We start from the raw sequence: 19,557 nt of genomic DNA on the forward strand, positions 1-19,557 counted from the left end.
ATATATAGCATTATGTTCTACAGGAACCTTTGTTTTATTATTTATGAAGTCTTTAATTGTTTTTCATTATTTAAGTATATATTTTGTAAGTTCAGTCTTTTTCGAAATCCTCTTAATTTTTAGAAAATTAAAAAAGAATATCATTGTAATTAGGAGTATCAATTCCTAATGTTCATGTGATATCTATTGTCTTGTTTTTTGTGGTTTTGGTGCTTTTTAGTTTATCATGATAGTATTATCATTAATCCTAATAAGAATGATATTTTTTAAATATGATTATTAAATTGTTAGAAAATTTAGCATTAAAATTGTTAGACACCTTGATAAATAAATTTAATATCAAATGAATAATTAATTAATATTAAATAAATGGACAAATTTTCTTCATCTTACAAGTTTAAAACTCAAACAATTATTATTGGCCTTTTCAGGCCCAGCTTGGTTCACAGGCCCTTGATACTGCTACTTTTATACACAGAGGGCTAGACCCTCTCTTCTTGTAAATCCCTCTTCACCCTCCACGTCCTTATAAATTTCACATCATTGTGATCGTTGGAACTAATGTTACAGAAAAACACCATTGTTTGCAGAAAAAAAAGTACTGAAATGGCTTCCAAAGATGGATTAAACTTAAGTTACTTTTTTAGTCAATGTCATTCAGCATTTTATTCAATCACCATGTCCTTTTATTAAAGTTGGATAGTCAGAGAATCATAAACCATAGAAAAATAAATAAAAATAATTGGTCTAAGTTCTAAAAAACACATGTAAAAAAGTTGTGACCTTAAATGGTGTAGCAATTAAACGACCATTAATATCTATATATTCTTCAAATAAATTATGTAGAGTTGTTATTCTATTTTAAAATTCTAAATCTGGTTCCTTAGATAATTGATTAAATTGGTTCCAAAATGGTAGTGGTGTATACACTTTGAGTCAGTTACCACATCAACTGTTATTCATAAATGGTTTATTTATCAGCTTAATTGACATTTTCAAGAACAGTTAATGATATCTTTATTAGTTTAATTACATTAACTAGTTTATACATACAGATGTCTGTTAGCACTCAAATAGAAACCAGTTACATGTGCTATAAATTAGTTTATAAATCTTTGTAGGATTTGTAGTTTCCATGATATTGGCCAATTAAAATTTACAAAATGTTGATTTCTCATTATTTGGAAAAAAATTTAGTATTTGAAAAATTATATCTCACAGAATATTAAATGTAAAGAAATCTATTAAGCCTCAAATTGGAACTAGTTAAATGCACCATAAAGTAGCTTATTTACTCTTGTTGGGATTTGCAGTTTCTATTATATTTGCTAATATAATTTCATAGAATGTTTATTTTTATTTGCTTGGAAAAAAGTTGATATTTGAAAAACTGCATTTCAGGAATCATTGAATGTAAACAGCTCTATTAAGGTTCAAATTGAAGCTAGTTAAATGTACTATAAAATAGTTTATAATGTTTATTCTTGTAGAAGCAACTGTTTCTGTGATATTTGCCAGAAAAAATTTATATAAATATAATAAATAAATTAAAGATTTATTTTTTTATAGTTGGCTGCTAAATTATTGCTGTACTTAAATTTTCAACTTTTTTGTAAACAACTTGAAAAAATCTATTTTACTTGTGTTTTTTGTGCTTAGGCCAATTATTTTTATTTATTTTTCTATAGCTTGTGAATCTTGAACTATCTAGCTCAAATAAAATCACTAATTATAGTGAAATTGTACCAAATGCTGATTGTTTTAAAAATGTTAATCTCAATGAGGAGTAGGATGTTTAGAATGGAATTTCCTTATTTATTCTTAGCAAGTATTAAAAAAAAATTTTTTTGAGCATGGCCCTGTCATAAAGTAAAATAATCTACTTGTGTTTTTAGTTTTATTTTTTTTCTGGTCTTATCTTGTTGCTTATTTTTAATCATTTTTTCTTGTATCTCTTTTGAAAAATGTTTTCGGAAGGCCTATTCATTATAAACTTCCTTTAGCAAACAGTGAGTTCATACTACAGGTCTGTTTCAACAACCACTTCTGTTTGTACAGAGCATGCATAGTGCGTGTTTCCTCCCCCCCCCCCAAAAAAAACAAAACAAACAAAAACCATGCTCCGTATAGTTCCGGCAGTCAAAAGTGGTTGTTGGAACAGACCTTACATTGTTTTTAAGACTAGATTTGATGAAAAACACTTAAAAATGCATACCTCCTGTATATAAATTAATTTTATAAAATTGTTTACAAAAAATTTTTTCATTTGTTTTTTTGGAATGTAATTGGTCTTCTTAATTAAATGCTAAACTTAACTTATTCAGCACCAAACATTTTATTTTATTTATGTATAGATAATTGACAATATGTGAATTTGAAGATTGTCAAGGTTGTGGTCAAGAAGAAAAAAATAGTGCTCAACTATGTATGTCAATGGTTCCACCCTCAATGTAGGTCTTCATCAGGGCTATTTAGATGGAGTGGAGATGTATCAATAGAACAAAGGAACTTGGAGAATGACCAGATTATCCTCAAAGTTCCTTTGTTATGTATATTACCTGAGGGGATAAAAAATGTAAATAGTGTAATACACTATAGAAATTCCTCATTTTTAATCTATATACCATTTATAATATATTTACACATGTGTACACTTGATACTATACAATATGAAAAAATAATATAATTAAGAATTTATAATTACTTATAAATATATTATCTGAGTGTATAAAAAATATAAATAATAGTACCACTTCATAGAAAATCTTCATTTTTAATTTATTTACAATTTATAATACATGCACATATGTGTTCATGTTTTTTCTTATGTTTGTATGTGTATGTTTTGTTTTAGGTATTAAGACCTCAGTCTAACTTAGCAGTTTTAGATGTTTGGGATTATTATATTAATGAAGATCTTAAACATGGGCCAACTTACGATTTGGAGCTGTTGCAGCTGGAAACAACTCAACTAGAAGAACCAGAAACAGTTGAAGGAATGAATTCAACATCTCGACAAGTTGTTATTACTGGGTAATACTCATTGCTTATAATTACTCATTAAATTAATGAAATACTCCCTATAATAATAAACAATAAACAAAAACTTTATATTACCAAATCACAAGTAGGTAATATTAGAATGAGTAGAATAACAGTAGTTTTCTATCACTGTTAGATTATTCCTGACTGTCCCCTTTATGCTGTTAATTTTTTTTTCTTGGTTCAATATTTTTTTAAAGTTGTGATTCTCAAAAATATGTTCTATCAAAATCCTGAATCTTTTCCTCTAATACAATGACCATGTCAAAATTTCTTCCTACATGCCCATTTCCAAATACTTTTCTTGGTGAGATCTTGATTTACTGCTTAGAAAAACAACACAACCCTCTCTTAAAACTTATCAAAATTAATTTTGTTCCGTCCTTTCTCTGTGGACCCCGATCTTCTTTATCTATTCTTCCATCCTGTCCAGTAAATTTTTTATTATTATCTAAGCCAATTATTTTTTTTTCTTTTTTGGACTTCTGAAAGATATTGCTGTATTTCTCAGTCAGTTAGTGGTAATTACAGTATAATCTGCCTTTTTATTTTCAATGTCCAAAAACCCTTTATCTAATTTTGTAAAATTTTACCAAATTGTATGATAAAATAAAATTATTCTGATATAATACAGTTTTAAATGTCTGATTTTTATTATTTATTTCTTTATTTTTTAGTTATGACAATGTAAGGCATTGCATCCCTGATGCATTTACACATCTTTTAGAAGAAATACATAACCTTGAAACAGAATTAGGACACTTACCTCAGAAATGGAAAATTCTTTGGGATAAATTGGAACTACCAACCACTGATTCTCTTACGGTAAATCATTTGATTTTATTATTTTAAAATATCAAATGGAAGTAAAAAAAAAAATATTTTTATTTGTTAAATTTCATTTATAGCCCCAGAGTGTCATTTCAAGATTCATTTCTTGAAGCCACTGATATAAATTTTTCCTGATCCAGGCCGGAATTGAATCCATAGCGACACAAGACCCCAGGCACTTTGGGAACCTCTCCGAAACTTCCTTAGCTATCTCGTCCTCTAAAAGAATGTTGTATTCCTATATAGTGTTTTACTTTCGCTTACCGATATGTAGTAAGGGGAAGTATTGCGATTGTCCTAAATTTTGAATTCAAGTTTTTGACAGAAGTACATGTTTTGAGGTCTTCTGAGTCACAAATAACCAAGTCTCAAAAAATGGTGCTTGTATGAACAGCCTAACTCAAAAAAAAAAAAAAAGTTCCCAACTGAAATCATATTTTTAGGACATGCATATGCCTGGGATGTTACAGCAAAGTTTTCATTAAAAAAAAATTCCTCTAATGTACCTGTAATTTTGCTTATTTGAAATACATAACTAGTTCTCATTGTTGACAATAATAAACAATGGATAAATATAAAATATTGAAGAATTAGATAAATAATTATAGGAGAAAAAAGAAATAATAAAGACAGGAGTTCGAATTGTAAAAAGCCGAGACCGGCTCCACAATATCTCCTGATCGCATTGATATATATATATATATATATATATATATATATATATATCTTTTGTTAAAGACGGCTTTGCTATCTTTTGTTAAACTGTTGTATTTTTGGCAGGAATGATATTTGTTATTTTCACCTCAATAAACCCTAAATTACGAATTTTTGTAGCAAGTGAAAAGTATGTGATGCACACACCACACCGGATTTTTTATTTATATTGTATAGAAGGATTTTTTTCTTTTAATCTTGTTCCTATAAGATCAAAAGTCATAATCTAAGGATTGTTGATAAATAAATTATAGAATTCATGAATTTGTGAATCATCGTTAATGTTTAGTTTAAATATTTAATTTAACAAATATTGTTGTTGGAATAATATGCCATGATTATAAATTGTGATAGTTTCTTGAAAGGATTACTATTAGATTACTAATAGACTATGAAACTTTGAGGAGACAGAATTTCACTCACAACACAACTATTTTACAAAACTGGAGTTAAAAAAAAAATCCAAAACTAAAATTTTTAAGCTTTTCTGTGTAAAATAGGACCATAGTCCATACAACCTTTTTTTTTCTCCTCGAGGTCTTCTATTGACTGTTTAAAAAATAAATTTACATATGTCAAAAAACCTGAATCTACATCAAACCTTTTGGCAAATCAAAGGTGAACTCTAGACCTATTCCAAGACACCTCAATTTAATTTATATAAAATTAAAGCTTTTCTTTTTTTTTTCTCGGCAAAGTACACCGAGGGCCTATTGTATGCTGTCTCTCCTCTACTCAGAGCAGGTCAATTGCCTTTACGAATCTGGATATTGTGTACGGATTTACTGTCTCGCAAAGTTTGGGGCCCAAGATATGATCCTTACTGAAGATAAGGAATCGTGTCCTTGCTACTGCATCATATCTACAAATGATGTGGTAGGCAGTCTCATCATCCTTTCTGCAGTATCTGCAAACAGGGGACTCTATCAATCTCATTTTATAGAGAAGCTTATTCAACTGACAGTGTCCCGTATATAGACCTGTTACCCTTTATAGTAAAGTACTCCTGTCCATATTAAGAAGAGTATTGCTTCTTCTCAGGGAGGTTCTCTTTAGGGACAATTTTGATTGTTCCAATCATCTGGTGTTTCTCCAAAGTGACCCAGCCTTGCCCTCAGCAATCATTTTGATGTGCCTCTTAGCATGACTGAGACTAATCCCACATATGGGCTCAGGTGTGAAAGGAGTTGTCTCAGATCCCTTCCTAGCGAGATAGTCTGCTCGCTCATTACCTTTAATGCCTTTGTGTCCAGGTACCCATTCTACCTGCACCTTGATAGCCAAAGAAAGAGAATTTAAGTTAATCTTGCACTCTTCCATCAATTTAGAATGGGCTACATAACTACCCAGCACATAGATGGCTGCCTAACTATCCGTAGAAATCGTGACTAGCCTGCCCTCGTGCCCTCTTTTATTAGATTCTGGGCACAAACATTAATTGCAAACACCTCAGCTTGAAATACTATGATGTGCTTTCCTAGTGAAATGGAGATGCCTTGATTGGGCATCCTTCCTCCATATTCCTGCTCCAGATCCTTGTTCCATTAAGGATCCATGCATATAACAGTTTATCCCATTACACGGTTTGGGTAGCCTCTTCAATCTTGACACTATACTAAGTGTCCCTATACTTCTTCACTTGAAGATCAGAATGCATATCCAACATCCCGTCTTCATTGATCCTCCTGAACAGACTTCCATGTCCCTCATAGGATAAGGAATGGGAGTTTGTTCCTAATTTCGCAAGTCTATATGCAGCACTAAGGGCTTAGGCCTCAATCTCTATATGCAGTGATGTTATTTTCAAAAGAACCTCCATCGCTGCAGAGAGAGTTGTGCCCATGGCACCAGTCATCATAAGGCATGCCAGTCTCTGAAGTTTCCCAAGCCTGGCTGAGTATTTCCTGGTCACAGCCTTATGCCATCATATGATAGCAGAGTATAGGACAATGGGTCTTATTGTTGCCATGTACAACCAATAAATAACTTTTGGTTTGAGGCCACAGGATTTACCTACGGCTCCTTTGCATGCCCAGAGACACCTCAGTGCCTTCATACTGGTCCTTTCAACATGAAGTTACCACTTCAGTTTACTATCAAGAGTAACGCTAAGATGTTTGATCTCATTGCAGAATTCCTATTGTTCACTGTTAAGATATTGTTATCTGATTGCAATATTCCGTCTGTTAGTGAAGACACAGAGACTGACCTTTTGAGGATTGATCCCAAGACCATATTCCTGGCACTATCCATTCATAAGGTCTACGGATGTTTGAAGCGGTCCTGAGATAGTCTCTAGAAATTTGCCTCCTATCAGCACAGCGATATTTTCGGTATATCCCTGCATATAAAAGCCTGCATCATTAGATTTGATTAGTAAGGTGTCAACCACTATACACCACATGAGAGGAGATAACACACCACCCTGGGGACAGCCACCAACAGGCTTCATCCACATCTTAGTATGTCCTAGCCCTGATGTGAACAATCTTCCTTCCAACATTGCATTAAACCATTTGAAACAAAGCTGTCCCACCCCTTTGATTTCCATGACTCTTGCCATGGTACTGGTGTCTGTCTATAACTTTCTCAAGTACTTTCATCAAGAAAGATGTCAGACAAATAGGTCTATAAGCTTTGGGATTGTCGTAAGACGCTTTCCCCGGTTTAGGTATGCAACACACTTTTGATACTCTCCAACTATTTGGAATGTGACTCAGTGCCAAACTGCCCCTTAGTAATACTAGGAGATATGGTTTCAAGATCGGTAAACCTTTTTGTAATAAGGCCGGAAAAATTTCATCTGTAATCTGGCTGATTTAAAAGGCGAGAAAGATCTAATCGCCCACTGAACCTTGCCAGAATTGACAATCCTATTTGTCCCAGCCCACTTGTGTACAAGTTACCACAAGTGTAGCTCTTTATAGAGTGCCAGAGCCTCCAGGGTTCCCCCTTCCACCTCAACAGCACCCAGTATTCCCCTTTCAGAGCCCCTGGATAAAATCCTATTAATTCTGAACGTGGAGGAAGCATCATTAATATCATTGCAGAACCTTCTCCATGCCCCTCTTTTGGCTTTCCTTACAGCATCTTTATAATCAGTTAGTACACTTTTATAAGTGTCCCAACAGCCTGTTCTTTTGGCTATATTGAAGTCTCCTCGTGAGTCCTCTGAGCCTAGCTAATTCCTCATTCCACCAAGTTGTATTCCTGTTGGATTGGATCCTGCATACACTGTTATTATCAGTGTAGGATCTGATAATCGCGTCCGTTAAGGACATATTAAGGCATTCGAGTTGCCAGGTGTTCCTGATGTTTCTGGGACAACTTAACTTCCTCCCCGAATTAAGTGTAGTAGGAATCCCAATTCGTTAATTTCAGATTCCTGTACACCGACTCAGTCACATCACATACCGATAAGTCGTATCTGATGTACCAATGTAGCTATTGTTACATCTATGACTTGCGCCCTCATCCTATTAACGAAGGTAACTTTGCTACCTTAGTTAAGGACCTCTAAGTCATGCCCTAAAAGATACTCTAAAAGAGACTCACCTCTCTGCTTGGTGTTTGTGCTCCCCCAGAGCCAGTGATGAGCATTGGCATCCACGGAGGCCACCATTTCATCCTTCCCAGTTAGCCCATCCACTAGCTTCCTCAAGGGCGCCGTCGGGTTGGCCTCTTCATAGGGGAGATAAACAGAGGCAATTGCTATCTCCCTATGGATTCTCTTTTTTAAGGGCCAACTTTGCTGCTACCAAGTCCCTTGAACACAAGTGCCAAAGAGGCAACATCTTAAGTTTACTCTTATGCAGGATACAGGTTCTGGCATGAATTGGCACAGAGATAATGTTGTACCCACGCATGCCCATCCCCCTGATCCTGCCTTTAAATAAGTAAGGTTCTTGTATTAATATAATATCTATGTCTTTATCCTTGTCCTTTTACCCGCACCCGTACGAGAGGCCGCCACCCCACCTGCACCAGCACAAGAGGTCATTGCAGCTCTCTCCACCTCCATGGGCTCACCAGCCCCTCCCTCATCCCAAAGTGGAGGCCTCCTCCTGGTATGCACCTTGACAAAGGCCTTCCTGAAGTTATATTTAATCAGGAAGCTCCTGCTTTCCAAAAAGTGTAAGCTGCTTAAAAGCCAGTCTCTTCTTCCTTGATGCCGACCAACGTCTCTCCGTCGACATCAGGCATCCTCGAGTTTTGGAAGCCAATTCTCCTAGGAAGAATGTCTCCCTCAACTCGCTCGCCAAGGAAGAAAATTCCCACCCTGGTGGTCCTGCGAAGCTCATCAACATTACCGGCGTGAAGAGTACCATTTTCGCTAACTGTGACATCTCAAATAACAACTGACACCCAGTCCCTGCCAGCCTGGTTGTCGCAAAACACGATGCCCCCCTCCCCCGAGATGGTATATAAAATTACTAATCTAGGTGTGCACCCACTAGCGCCTGCTCGTCCATGATCCTGATCAGTCGTGACTGGATCTCATCACTCTGCTCACGAGTGACCTAAACAGATGGATATTCATCCGGAATGATGGCCACCCTACTGCATCCCGCAGCGTTAGAAGAGATTGGTCTGGTTGGACTATCTCCCTTAGGCCTATTTGATGTAGGCGCAGAGGTCCCTGCGAGTACCTGGTCCTGTAGGATTCCGGTCCCTATCAACAGAAGTTGAGGGGCCCGGTCCTTCCTCAGTATCCTGAGCTCCACCCACCTCCCATCAGCTCTCCTGTTTGTTCGTGGTCCCAAAGGGTTCTGGTCACTAATACCAGAGGTAGAGGTGCCCTGTTGATCTTCGGTGTCTTGAGAACTGACCTCAGGCCTCCTCTTAGCCCTCATGGATGGCTAATCCGGATCCTGATGAGTTCCCCCCTATCAGCTGGAGCTGATGGGCCTGAAAGTCTCCCGGTATTCCGGGTCCAATCTATGTTCCTTGGATGACTCTCTGCCGCTGAACCAGGACCCGTAGAGCTCTGTTCCCTATCAACCATAGTTGTTGGACCCAGAAGATTCTCAGTCTCCTGTAGTTATGCTGCAGCTCTGTTGATCGCACGCCACCTTCTTCTCATCGAGCCTGATCCTCTAGTGTCTCTTCTTCTAGTCTGGGGGCAACGTCACCCTTTCCCCATGCTGAGGTTCTTCATTGCTCATGTCTTCCACACTTGTGGAAGTATGCTCAGAACATTTCTACTGCTGGCCCTGCCAGGTCCAAAATATCTGAGGAGGACGAATCCTGCTCATCTGGAAAGGAATACAAATATAACAAATTATCAGGGTTCATGTTGTTCCCATGAGTATGGGGGTTCTTAAAGGCACTGCAGGTACTACCCCCTCTCCCTGCACCAGGCATTAAATACAATGGGTGCCCCAAGTGGGTCGATATGAGACAGTATATTTTTATACACCCTCTGCCATTCAGCCTCAGCTTGAGGTCCCTACGCCTGAGTGTTTGAAAGAGGGCCCGTCTTGTCTATCATGCTGATAAGCATGACGGACTCCAACCTCTGTCATTCCCAAGTCCCATGGGGCACCATGCGGAGGTGACAGTAGGCATTGGCAGGGATGGGGAGAACTGGGAATCCTCAGACAGTGAGTAGGGCACTTTGGCCTAATTCATCTGCGAAGAGTGGGGGAGACACCCGCACCCATCTCCCTCTCTAGTCCTCCTTTTACCCTATCAGGTTGCCCCCAAAATTAAAACTTACTAAATATAGAAGTAGAATATCTTAAGCCCAACAGTGGTCTGAGAAGAAAAAATCATGAAGGCTGTGCCGACCAATAATTTAGATACAAATAGCTTGTTTTCTTACTTTATTGTTGAGGTCTCCTGTAATAACCTTCATGTCATATCAAGGGTATTATTCAATTGTTCTATTAAGAATCTTATAGAATTAGTCCTTTGTTTGGGTCATAAAGCAAATAAATTTTTGAATAAATAAATATTTCAGTTAGTTTATGTACTCTTGATTGATTAATTAATTATGAAGGATTGATTAATTCTTAAACTTTCCTTTTATGTGTGTATAAAGGATACTCTTGATAACACTGTGTTAAAATCAATAACATGTTCTAAAATCGAGTTTTACAAGGCAGCAAAACCTGTTCCAAATTGATGGTAACTTTCTTAGCTGCATGTTATGCTATCTTTCCTCCAGAATGCCTTTTCCTATCTACTGAATTTCCTGGATGGCAGCAATGCTAGTATTTTAGATTTCAATTTGGTTAGGAAACCCTTTTAATGCTTTAGGTCTGCGATGGTGAACCTTTTTGAGACGTAGGTCAAATTTTGTTCACTATTTATTTTTAGTACTAGCTCGTGGGTCACCAAGTGTTTGAATGAACGTGGGGTAAAGAAAATTACATAAAATATGTATTATGAAATATTATTTATTAATATATTTATATATGTATACATATATATAAATGTATAACAAAGTATAAACATAAACTATTTAATGAGAAATCTGTTGCTGTTTATCTTCAGATAATTTTTTATAAAAAATTAATTTATAAAACCAATGAGTGGGTGGATAGGTTAAAAAGCTTCCATGGGCCAATGTCTGACCCATGGGTCATAGGTTCGCCATGCTTGCTGTAGGTTTTTGTAGGGTCAAGACATTATAGAACCCAAAATTAAAACAAATTCAGCTACTTTTGCCTGCTTGTAGAGTCTCATTCAATTTGAGTTAGTAGTGTCTTCAGGCTTCTACAGAGATACTATTATTAGTCTTCACCATCATAATCAAAGTAATTGGAAGCTGATGGTTTGCCAATAGTATTAGTTAGATGATTGGTTGACCATTATATCTTCAATGCCATGAATTTTAGGATAAAATACTTGTAGGGATTTTCATACTTTAAGTCTGTTTGACTAAAAATAGAACACTTTTTCATACAACCACCATTTGGCCAAAGAGGATTCATGGAATCATTAAAAACCATCCCATTGTTGCATGATTGCATTTTTCTAACACAGAAGAAATGGCTCTGATGGTTAGGAAGAGTGTACTAATTATGATGTTGGCAGTATATTGCGCCTCAATTTCAGTTGCCTCATCAATTAAAATGCTTGAAGGTCTCAACTTGTCATTTTGAAATAAAAACAAGAAAAAGATAGCATCACAACCCTGGGTATCATGCTTTAAATAAGACCACATAAATTTCTTCCGACTCCAAGATTGACACTAAATTAGAAACTAAGTTATACGTAGTAAAAATAAAAGGAAGAGAAAACTTAAAACTATATTTTTAATTCAAAGAATATTAAAATTAAAGGAGATCTCTAGTTGTATTTCAGTTCTTAGAAATATTGGTAATAGGAAGAAAAATATAACCAATTATAAGGAATTTTAGAAATTGCCAAGCCAGTTGCATTGGGCCGACAGGCTTCTGCAGGAGATGAGCTACTAATATTCTGAAATTTTTTTTTTTTTATCCTTATTCAAGTTCTTATAAATATAAAAATAAGATATAGAAATTTTTGTAATATAAATTAAGTAATTTGTGAATTGACATTGTTTTAAATTGATCTCAAATGTGCCAAAACATAAAAAGTTAATTGACACATGGTTATAACTTGGCCAGTAAAAAATTAATATTTACATGAAAATCGTAGCCGTAACTAATTTAGGTCATATTGATCTATTCATTTTTATTTTATGTTTTTCTTTTATTATTTTTTTAGAGACATGCATCATTGAGTACTGCACTTGTACGATCTCATGGACGTTTGCTTCATAAAAGATCTACTTTAGAAATATTAATGAGAGGAAAGATGGTTGATACGCAGCCCTCAATTGCACCTATTTATTCTCATCCTCATAGATTCGAAAAACATAACTTTACAACTCCAACCTACTGTGATTTTTGTACTAACGTTTTATGGGGTCCTGTAAAGGTAATTTATCTCTTTGTAATAATTAATGAATGTTAAGTTACAATGTTTGATTCTAATTATTTGAAACTGTTAGACTGGTCTTCGTTGCATTGACTGTGGTTATAGCTGCCATGAAAAATGTTGTGATAATGTTCCTAAGAGTTGCACTAAATATAAATCTGTCTCAGATGGAACTCATGCCAATCAAACATTGAGCAGAAGTGGTGGAGACACAGCATCAGTTAACTCGAGTATGTATTTACTTTTATCATTTTAATACATTTTTAAACTAAACAATTTGGTGATGTCAGATTTTTAAAACTTATAATATTGAAGCAATTAGTTTAAATGTTAATTAAAGTTTTAATAATTGAGAATTTCCATAACATTGTAGCGACTTTTATTTTTAAAGTGTTTAGATTCCATTTAGTAAATTGAAACAAACAAGTTGAAGTTTGGTTTAGATATAGTTTATTTAAAAAACAATTATCGCTGATTTCTTGTTGCCTGAAAAAAACAAACTAAATTGTGTTACTCTAATTCTATCACTAATTTTAAATAATCACTAATAATCTAGTTTTCATAGAATTTGTTTGTTATAAAATTTATTAAATTTTTGAATAATTATATGAAATGTGAATCAGTGAAACCTCACCAAATGTTCTCTTCCCTCTCACCAAAGGAAACCTATCTAGGAGGACAATTTTCAAATGTCCTGATCTAAAGTATAGGAATTTCGACCCCTACACAATGGACAACCCTTTAATGGACGTAGGCAGCCAAATTTTTGTTACTGAGACCTAAATTTAACTCTTTCAATACACATCAGCTTGACGAAAACCATGTTTAATAGTTTTATTAAATTACTCTGAGAGTGAATTAGGGAAAATAAATTTGTCAATTAAATTAAATAAAATTGTGAAATAGGCAAAAAAATTAAAATATTTATGTTTTCTGTGTAGACTAGTATTGATTGTAAAAGAAAACTAGGAAAAACAATATATATATATATTTTTTTTTTTGTTATACCGTGTAAATATATGTATTGTATATATGTCCAATCATGGATTGATTGATATGCTGTGTAATGTAGCAACCCAATGTATTTGGGCAGCATGGCTAAATAAAGCATTTTTTCTCTCTGGTATCAATTCATACGTACATCTTGAAGTTATTCTTTTCGGGTTTTAATTAATAAACCCTAAAGCCACTGCACATTCATTACATTAAAGAAATTATTCCTTTTAATTTTTTAGATAGTATTTCCAGTCTAATACAGAAATTTACTCGGAAGAGTAAAATAAAACAGTTTTTTGAGTTAGATTATTTAATTTTCAATGAAATGTTTACATTGTTGTCTCTTTGTCTCCGATTGTTTTCAAAGAAATACCCTCCTTTGCTCATCATGTTTTACTTTAAATACATTTAACCCAAAATACCTCAGTCGTTTATGATTGTTCAACTTAAAAAATAAACAGCATTGCATAAATTTCGAACAATAAAAATAGTTGATATTGTAAATTTAAAAAAAGAAGTCTTTAGTGCAGAAATCAGCTGAGAAATTTAATATGGTGAATACTTAAATCATAGATACAGCTTATCTCGTTAATCAGAATTATTGGATTATAAAATAAGTCCGTAGTGTTTTTTACTGGTGATTTCAATAAAAACTTCAGATTTTTAATCAATTATATATGACCCATTTTAATCTATTACATGTTGCTATTTTTCAGGTAATTTTTTAATTCTGTCCTCCCAGAACCTCAGATTTTTGCGCAATGAACTCCTCTATGTTTGTTTTGCAGTCCTTGAGCGAATTAAAGTTTTTTCCATTAAGACAGTTTTGAAAGGCCCAAAATAAGCGAAAATCTGTTGGTGTGGTGCAAGATCTGGTGAATAGGGTGGGTGGGGGATCACATCCCAGCCAAACTCCAATAATTTCTGCCGGGTCTGCAAAGACACATGAGGACAGGCATTATGTGATGGAAAACTATGCCTTTGCGATTAGCCAATGCTGGACACTTTTGCTCAACCGCTGCCTTTAGTTGTTCCAACTGTGCACAGTATACTGCAGAATTAATGGTCTGGTGGGGCGGGAGGAGCTCAAAATAAAGAACACCTTTCCAATCCCACCAAATGCACAGCATAACCTTTATTGGATGTATCCTGCTTTTGGAGTCATTAACAGTGGGAGACTTTGTTTTTCACAGGACTTTTTCCTCACAATATTATTGTAGATGACCCACTTTTTATCCCCGGTTATGAACCTCTTTAAAAATGGATCATTAACATTGCGTTTCAGGAGGGAATCACTAATGGATATGACGTCCAATAAATTCTTTTCTGTAAAATTGTGAGGAACCTATATATCACTTTGAGAAACATATCCAAATGATTTGAGACACTTGAATGAGATATGTTAAGTGAATCTGCAATATCCCATGTCGTAGAGTGAGGGTTGTCTGTGACCAATGCTTGAATATGGTCATCATTAACAGTTGAAGGATGACCCGAGTGCTTTGAGTCTTCCAAGTCAAAATTTCCGGTTCTGAACCGAGCAAATACCTCTAGGACAGTGCTTTCTCCTAAGGCATCATCGCTATACACACTGCAAATTTTGTTAAATGTCTGTGCAGCCAATTTTCCTTTTCGGAAATAAAAATCATTAAATGACAAAAATGAATTTTTTTCTCTTTCATTTTGAGCAAGAAAAATACCACTTAAAGATTAGGAATCTCGGTTGAAACTGGTGCATAAAAGAACCTTAACTAATCCTTTTTTAGAATATTTAAACATGATTTTATATACATAGAAAGGATTAAATTGAAATATTGAAAAACGCTGCAAACTTATTTTACAACTCAATAATTGCTGCAGGGAGATTTTTGACTACTGAAAAGTTCGAATTACAGAAAGTAAAAGGAAAAATGGTATAAAAAAATTCAACAATATGAATGTACATAACTTTTTTATTTATTTAATTTTTTTCTTACATATTTTATTTGATATTTGATGGTTTGAAGTTTTAAAAGATCAAAAAATTAATTTAAAAAATGGTTTTCACCTACATCCCAGTAATGCAAAGTGATGATGATTTAATTTCTTACAACTGTTCATTTATAAGTGAAAAAAGTATAATACACTTTGTTTGAGTTTATTCTCAAATTATCATTTGAGAAAGGAAGGCATAGAGCAGGCACTGTCAGATAGAGCCATTGATCAAGGGGACGACCTTGGCAGTGATGAGTCTATAATAAAACCTGGAATGTGGTTAGAACAAGGAACCACTTGATACAGGAATTCAAGATGAAATCAGGTATTCGTCAAGGTTGTTACTTGAGCCCATTCGTCTTCATAGTAGTACGTGATAAAGGGATAAAGAAAGCTAAACTGAAAATGAGACATTTTCAGTTAGGACACAGGAACTTACAACCCATAAAATTTTCTGTGTTGGCTTTGACAGATGGCCGGGTCTTGTTGGCTTCCAACGACCGAGACCTCCAATGCAACATAAATGTTCTGCAAGAGGAAATGGGCTCGATAAACATGAAAATTAACCCAGAAAAGACCAATTATATGAGGATAGGAAAGAAACCTCAGAGAATAATGAGGGTGATCAGAGTGAACGGAGAAAGACTAGAGCAGGTCCAGAATTTCAAATATCTAGGTGCCCATCTCAACGAAAGCGGCTACATTGTTGAGGAAGTTTCTCAAAGAATCGGTGCAGCCGGAAGAATATTTATTTTGCTTTGAAGGGATTTTCTGGTTAAAAGGGAGGCGATGAGAAAAACTAAAATACTAATCTACAAATTGATGTTCTTCCCTATTCTTAACTACTCTTCCGAATCGTGGACCCTCACCTCGAAACACAAGAGCTGGATCCAATCCATGGAGATGTGGTACCTTCGTACGATGGAGGGAAGGACACGACGAGATAGAGTATGGAACAGTACCATACGAACTAACCTCGGAGTCAAACCGACTGAGAGCATCCTAGAGGGGCACAAGCAAAAATGGTTCTGACACCTCCTTCGGATGGACCTGGAAAGAACAGCCAGAAAGACTTATAAGACTCGCCTGGAGAAAAGAAGGCCAAGAGGAAGACCACGCGTTTCCTGGGAGAAGAGTGTTAAGGAGGTGTTCAGGAGGCGAGATATGGACTGGAGTAGGAAAAAGGAGATGGTCCAAGAACGAGACATCTGGTCCAGACTCTGCAAATTGTAACCCCACACTGCACAAGTGGTAAAGGGGATAAAATGATTATGACAATGATGAATTTATTTAAAACGTGATTAAAAAAAAAAAAGAGTTTACCAACAAAATTTGTACTATGCATATTTCTACTATCAATTAAATTAGTTTAACACAAATCAAATGATTTATACAATAGATATTATGTATTTCTAATTCCAACAAAATATAATATGAACAATTTCATGGGAATTACATTACCCGATATTCAAACTGTAAAAATTTTCATGGTGGATTCAATAACTTGCCTATAGATCGGGAAGTTAAAAATGTCCTCTACACATTTGCACTTTTATTTGAAAACAAAAATGTTACTGCCTGCTGTTTTCTATAAAAGTGTAAGTTTTTCTTTTTACGTCAGTTCGGAGTACTGAAGTTTAAATTACCGAGGTTACACTGTATATTTAAAAACAAAGTAGACTTATCGTATTCCTACTAAGAGAATATCATTGGGGCAAAAACAAGACACAGATTTTGTTGTGTGACTAGAGGTACGATTATTGACAAAGCTGTACTTACTTCAATGGTTAGGTGCATAAATAGAATACAAAAATGTAAATAAACTTCTTTCATGAAAATTAGTAAAATTGTTTTGATATATGTATATACGTATTAGTAAGTCTAAATACTCCTTCTTAGTGGAGGTCTCTTGGTAATGTGGTAATCTCTATACTTTATAGGTGTTACAGCTATTCAAACAACAAATCAACAGTATTATGATCAGTTTTCCTCAAATGTTGCTGAAAACAGAACACATGAAGGATATTTATATAAGAGAGGAGCATTATTGAAAGGTTGGAAACAACGCTGGTTTGTTCTTGATTCAATCAAACATCAATTACGTTATTATGATGCTGTGGAAGATTCTCATTGCAAAGGATTTATAGGTATCTTAACATTTTTTAAGTTAGCTTAATACTTCATCATTTTTATGTTAGATTTCTTTTCTTTTGGGAAATATTCATATGTTTTCTTAAGATAAAAATATGTGATAACTAATGCTGCAATTTTATTTGTCATAATTTTATTTTGCGTAATTTTGTTGATGTAATAGAGGTTGTGTCATGTAGACAATGAAATTTAGCTATTCTTAGGTTCAAGAAAATACTATTTCAACAAAAGCATTACTTTGATCATTAAACTAAGATTAGGTATTAATATCTTCTGAAAATAGTCATCATTCATTTATGTATCATTCAACATCAATAAAACTGAGTTTGTCTATTTGTTTGCACAATATGTTGATGTGTATAATTTTCTTTCAATGGTTAAAAGAATAATTTAAAGTTATTTCACATTATCAGTTGTTTTGTTATAATCAATTAATTAAAATAAAACAACAAGTGTGAATGATTTAAGCTATTTTAAATTCATTTAAATGTAACTAATATTTTCCTCATCATTATATTTCTAATGTCAGTTTAAACTTGTATATAACTTTACTCACAAGTATGCCTTTTTATATGGTTGCTCAATGGTGACGCTATCTTGTTTTTAGATTTAGCTGAAGTAATGTCAGTTACGCAAGTCCCTCCTATACCAGGTCCTCCTAAGAAGACCGATGATAAGTCTTTCTTTGATGTAAGTTCCATTTTGTTCTAGATAAAATTATTTGTGAAGAGCATATTTTGATGTTATTTTTTATTTATATTTAGTGAAAATAATAATATTTTTTCTATTTCATTCTCAATGGATTTAGTTATAGCAAGTTATCGATCTATCTTGTCTCTATTTATTTCCTTTTGATCAACCTTGTATTATATAAATTAATTTAATTGATTCAAAACGAATCAATTAAATCAATTTGTTATATAAATATTCAATATATTCAAGTTTTACTATACCAAATTTATTTAAAAATTAAATTACATTTACCTACTTTTTTTTAATTACATAGAAAAATAAGACAAAAAAACTGAAATTATAATAAACTTTCTTAATTTTTACATCAATTAAATCAGTAAAAATTAATATTTTGAGACTTATTTATTTTTTAAATATTTAGCTTTGTTGCTTTTTGATTTTAGGCAATCATTTGAACATAGAGAAGAAAATATAATGTTTTTAAGAAAAATAATTTCTTATTTAAATAAAATAAATTAACCGTGATATGAAAAATCTTAAAATTTAGGACACTTAAAATTACAATGTATTAAAAAATCAAAAAGTGATTGATACTTGTTTTAGTATTCCATTAGGATTCTTCGTCCCTTGCATTGACTCCAATATTCATTCTTCTAAGCAGATTTTCACTTAAAACTCAAAACTAATTTTATTTTAAAATTCATTTAGTTTATTTCTCAGATTCTTGTGACCATGGTTACTATTCATCTTTTGTTTCAATAAAACAAGTTCACTCACACACTTTAGTTCAAATTTAAAATGATGTAATAATTTTTAATTTATAAATATAATTTCAAAATAGCCACCATCATTGATAGTGAAAATTTTACTAACACTATTGACTAGGACTAATGAGGAATTAAAGGACTATTGAGAAACCAGTTTTCTTCTTCCGTCAAATAAGCACGACCAAACTTGATATGGCTAATGTTTATTATGATAAAAAGTCTTTATTGATTGTTATCACTGATTCGTAACAGTTTTGTGTTCAAAAATAATATCCCTTGAGTTTTCACTAACTTAACTTATTTCATATATACAAAATGTTAAGTTTTATAAGCTTTTACATTTAACACATATTATCTAAGAAATGATGACCATAATATCTTGGTTAACAACAGCAGATCATTGTTCTGCTAACCTTGAGAATTTCATCTTTAAAATTCTATTATTTAAAATATTTAAATTTATTATCCAAAATTGATT

At 33.7% G+C, this 19,557-nt stretch overlaps 1 protein-coding gene across 1 annotated transcript in view; it reads left to right on the plus strand.

Moving 5' to 3' along the window:
- Sbf (SET domain binding factor) overlaps nucleotides 1-19,557 on the plus strand; it is a gene marked incomplete in the record, with an annotated part of 132,070 nt that overhangs the window by 110,103 nt on the left and 2,410 nt on the right. Inside the window, 6 exon segments of the mRNA XM_067050252.1 lie at nucleotides 2,855-3,033; nucleotides 3,720-3,867; nucleotides 12,286-12,498; nucleotides 12,572-12,728; nucleotides 17,409-17,615; nucleotides 18,227-18,309. Of these exon segments, the coding sequence (XP_066906353.1) occupies nucleotides 2,855-3,033; nucleotides 3,720-3,867; nucleotides 12,286-12,498; nucleotides 12,572-12,728; nucleotides 17,409-17,615; nucleotides 18,227-18,309 (987 nt within the window).

The sequence above is a fragment of the Halyomorpha halys genome, unplaced genomic scaffold (genome assembly GCF_000696795.3).
Source record: "Halyomorpha halys isolate HHAL.00 unplaced genomic scaffold, Hhal_1.1 Scaffold385.1, whole genome shotgun sequence".
NCBI classification, from domain to species: domain Eukaryota; kingdom Metazoa; phylum Arthropoda; class Insecta; order Hemiptera; family Pentatomidae; genus Halyomorpha; species Halyomorpha halys.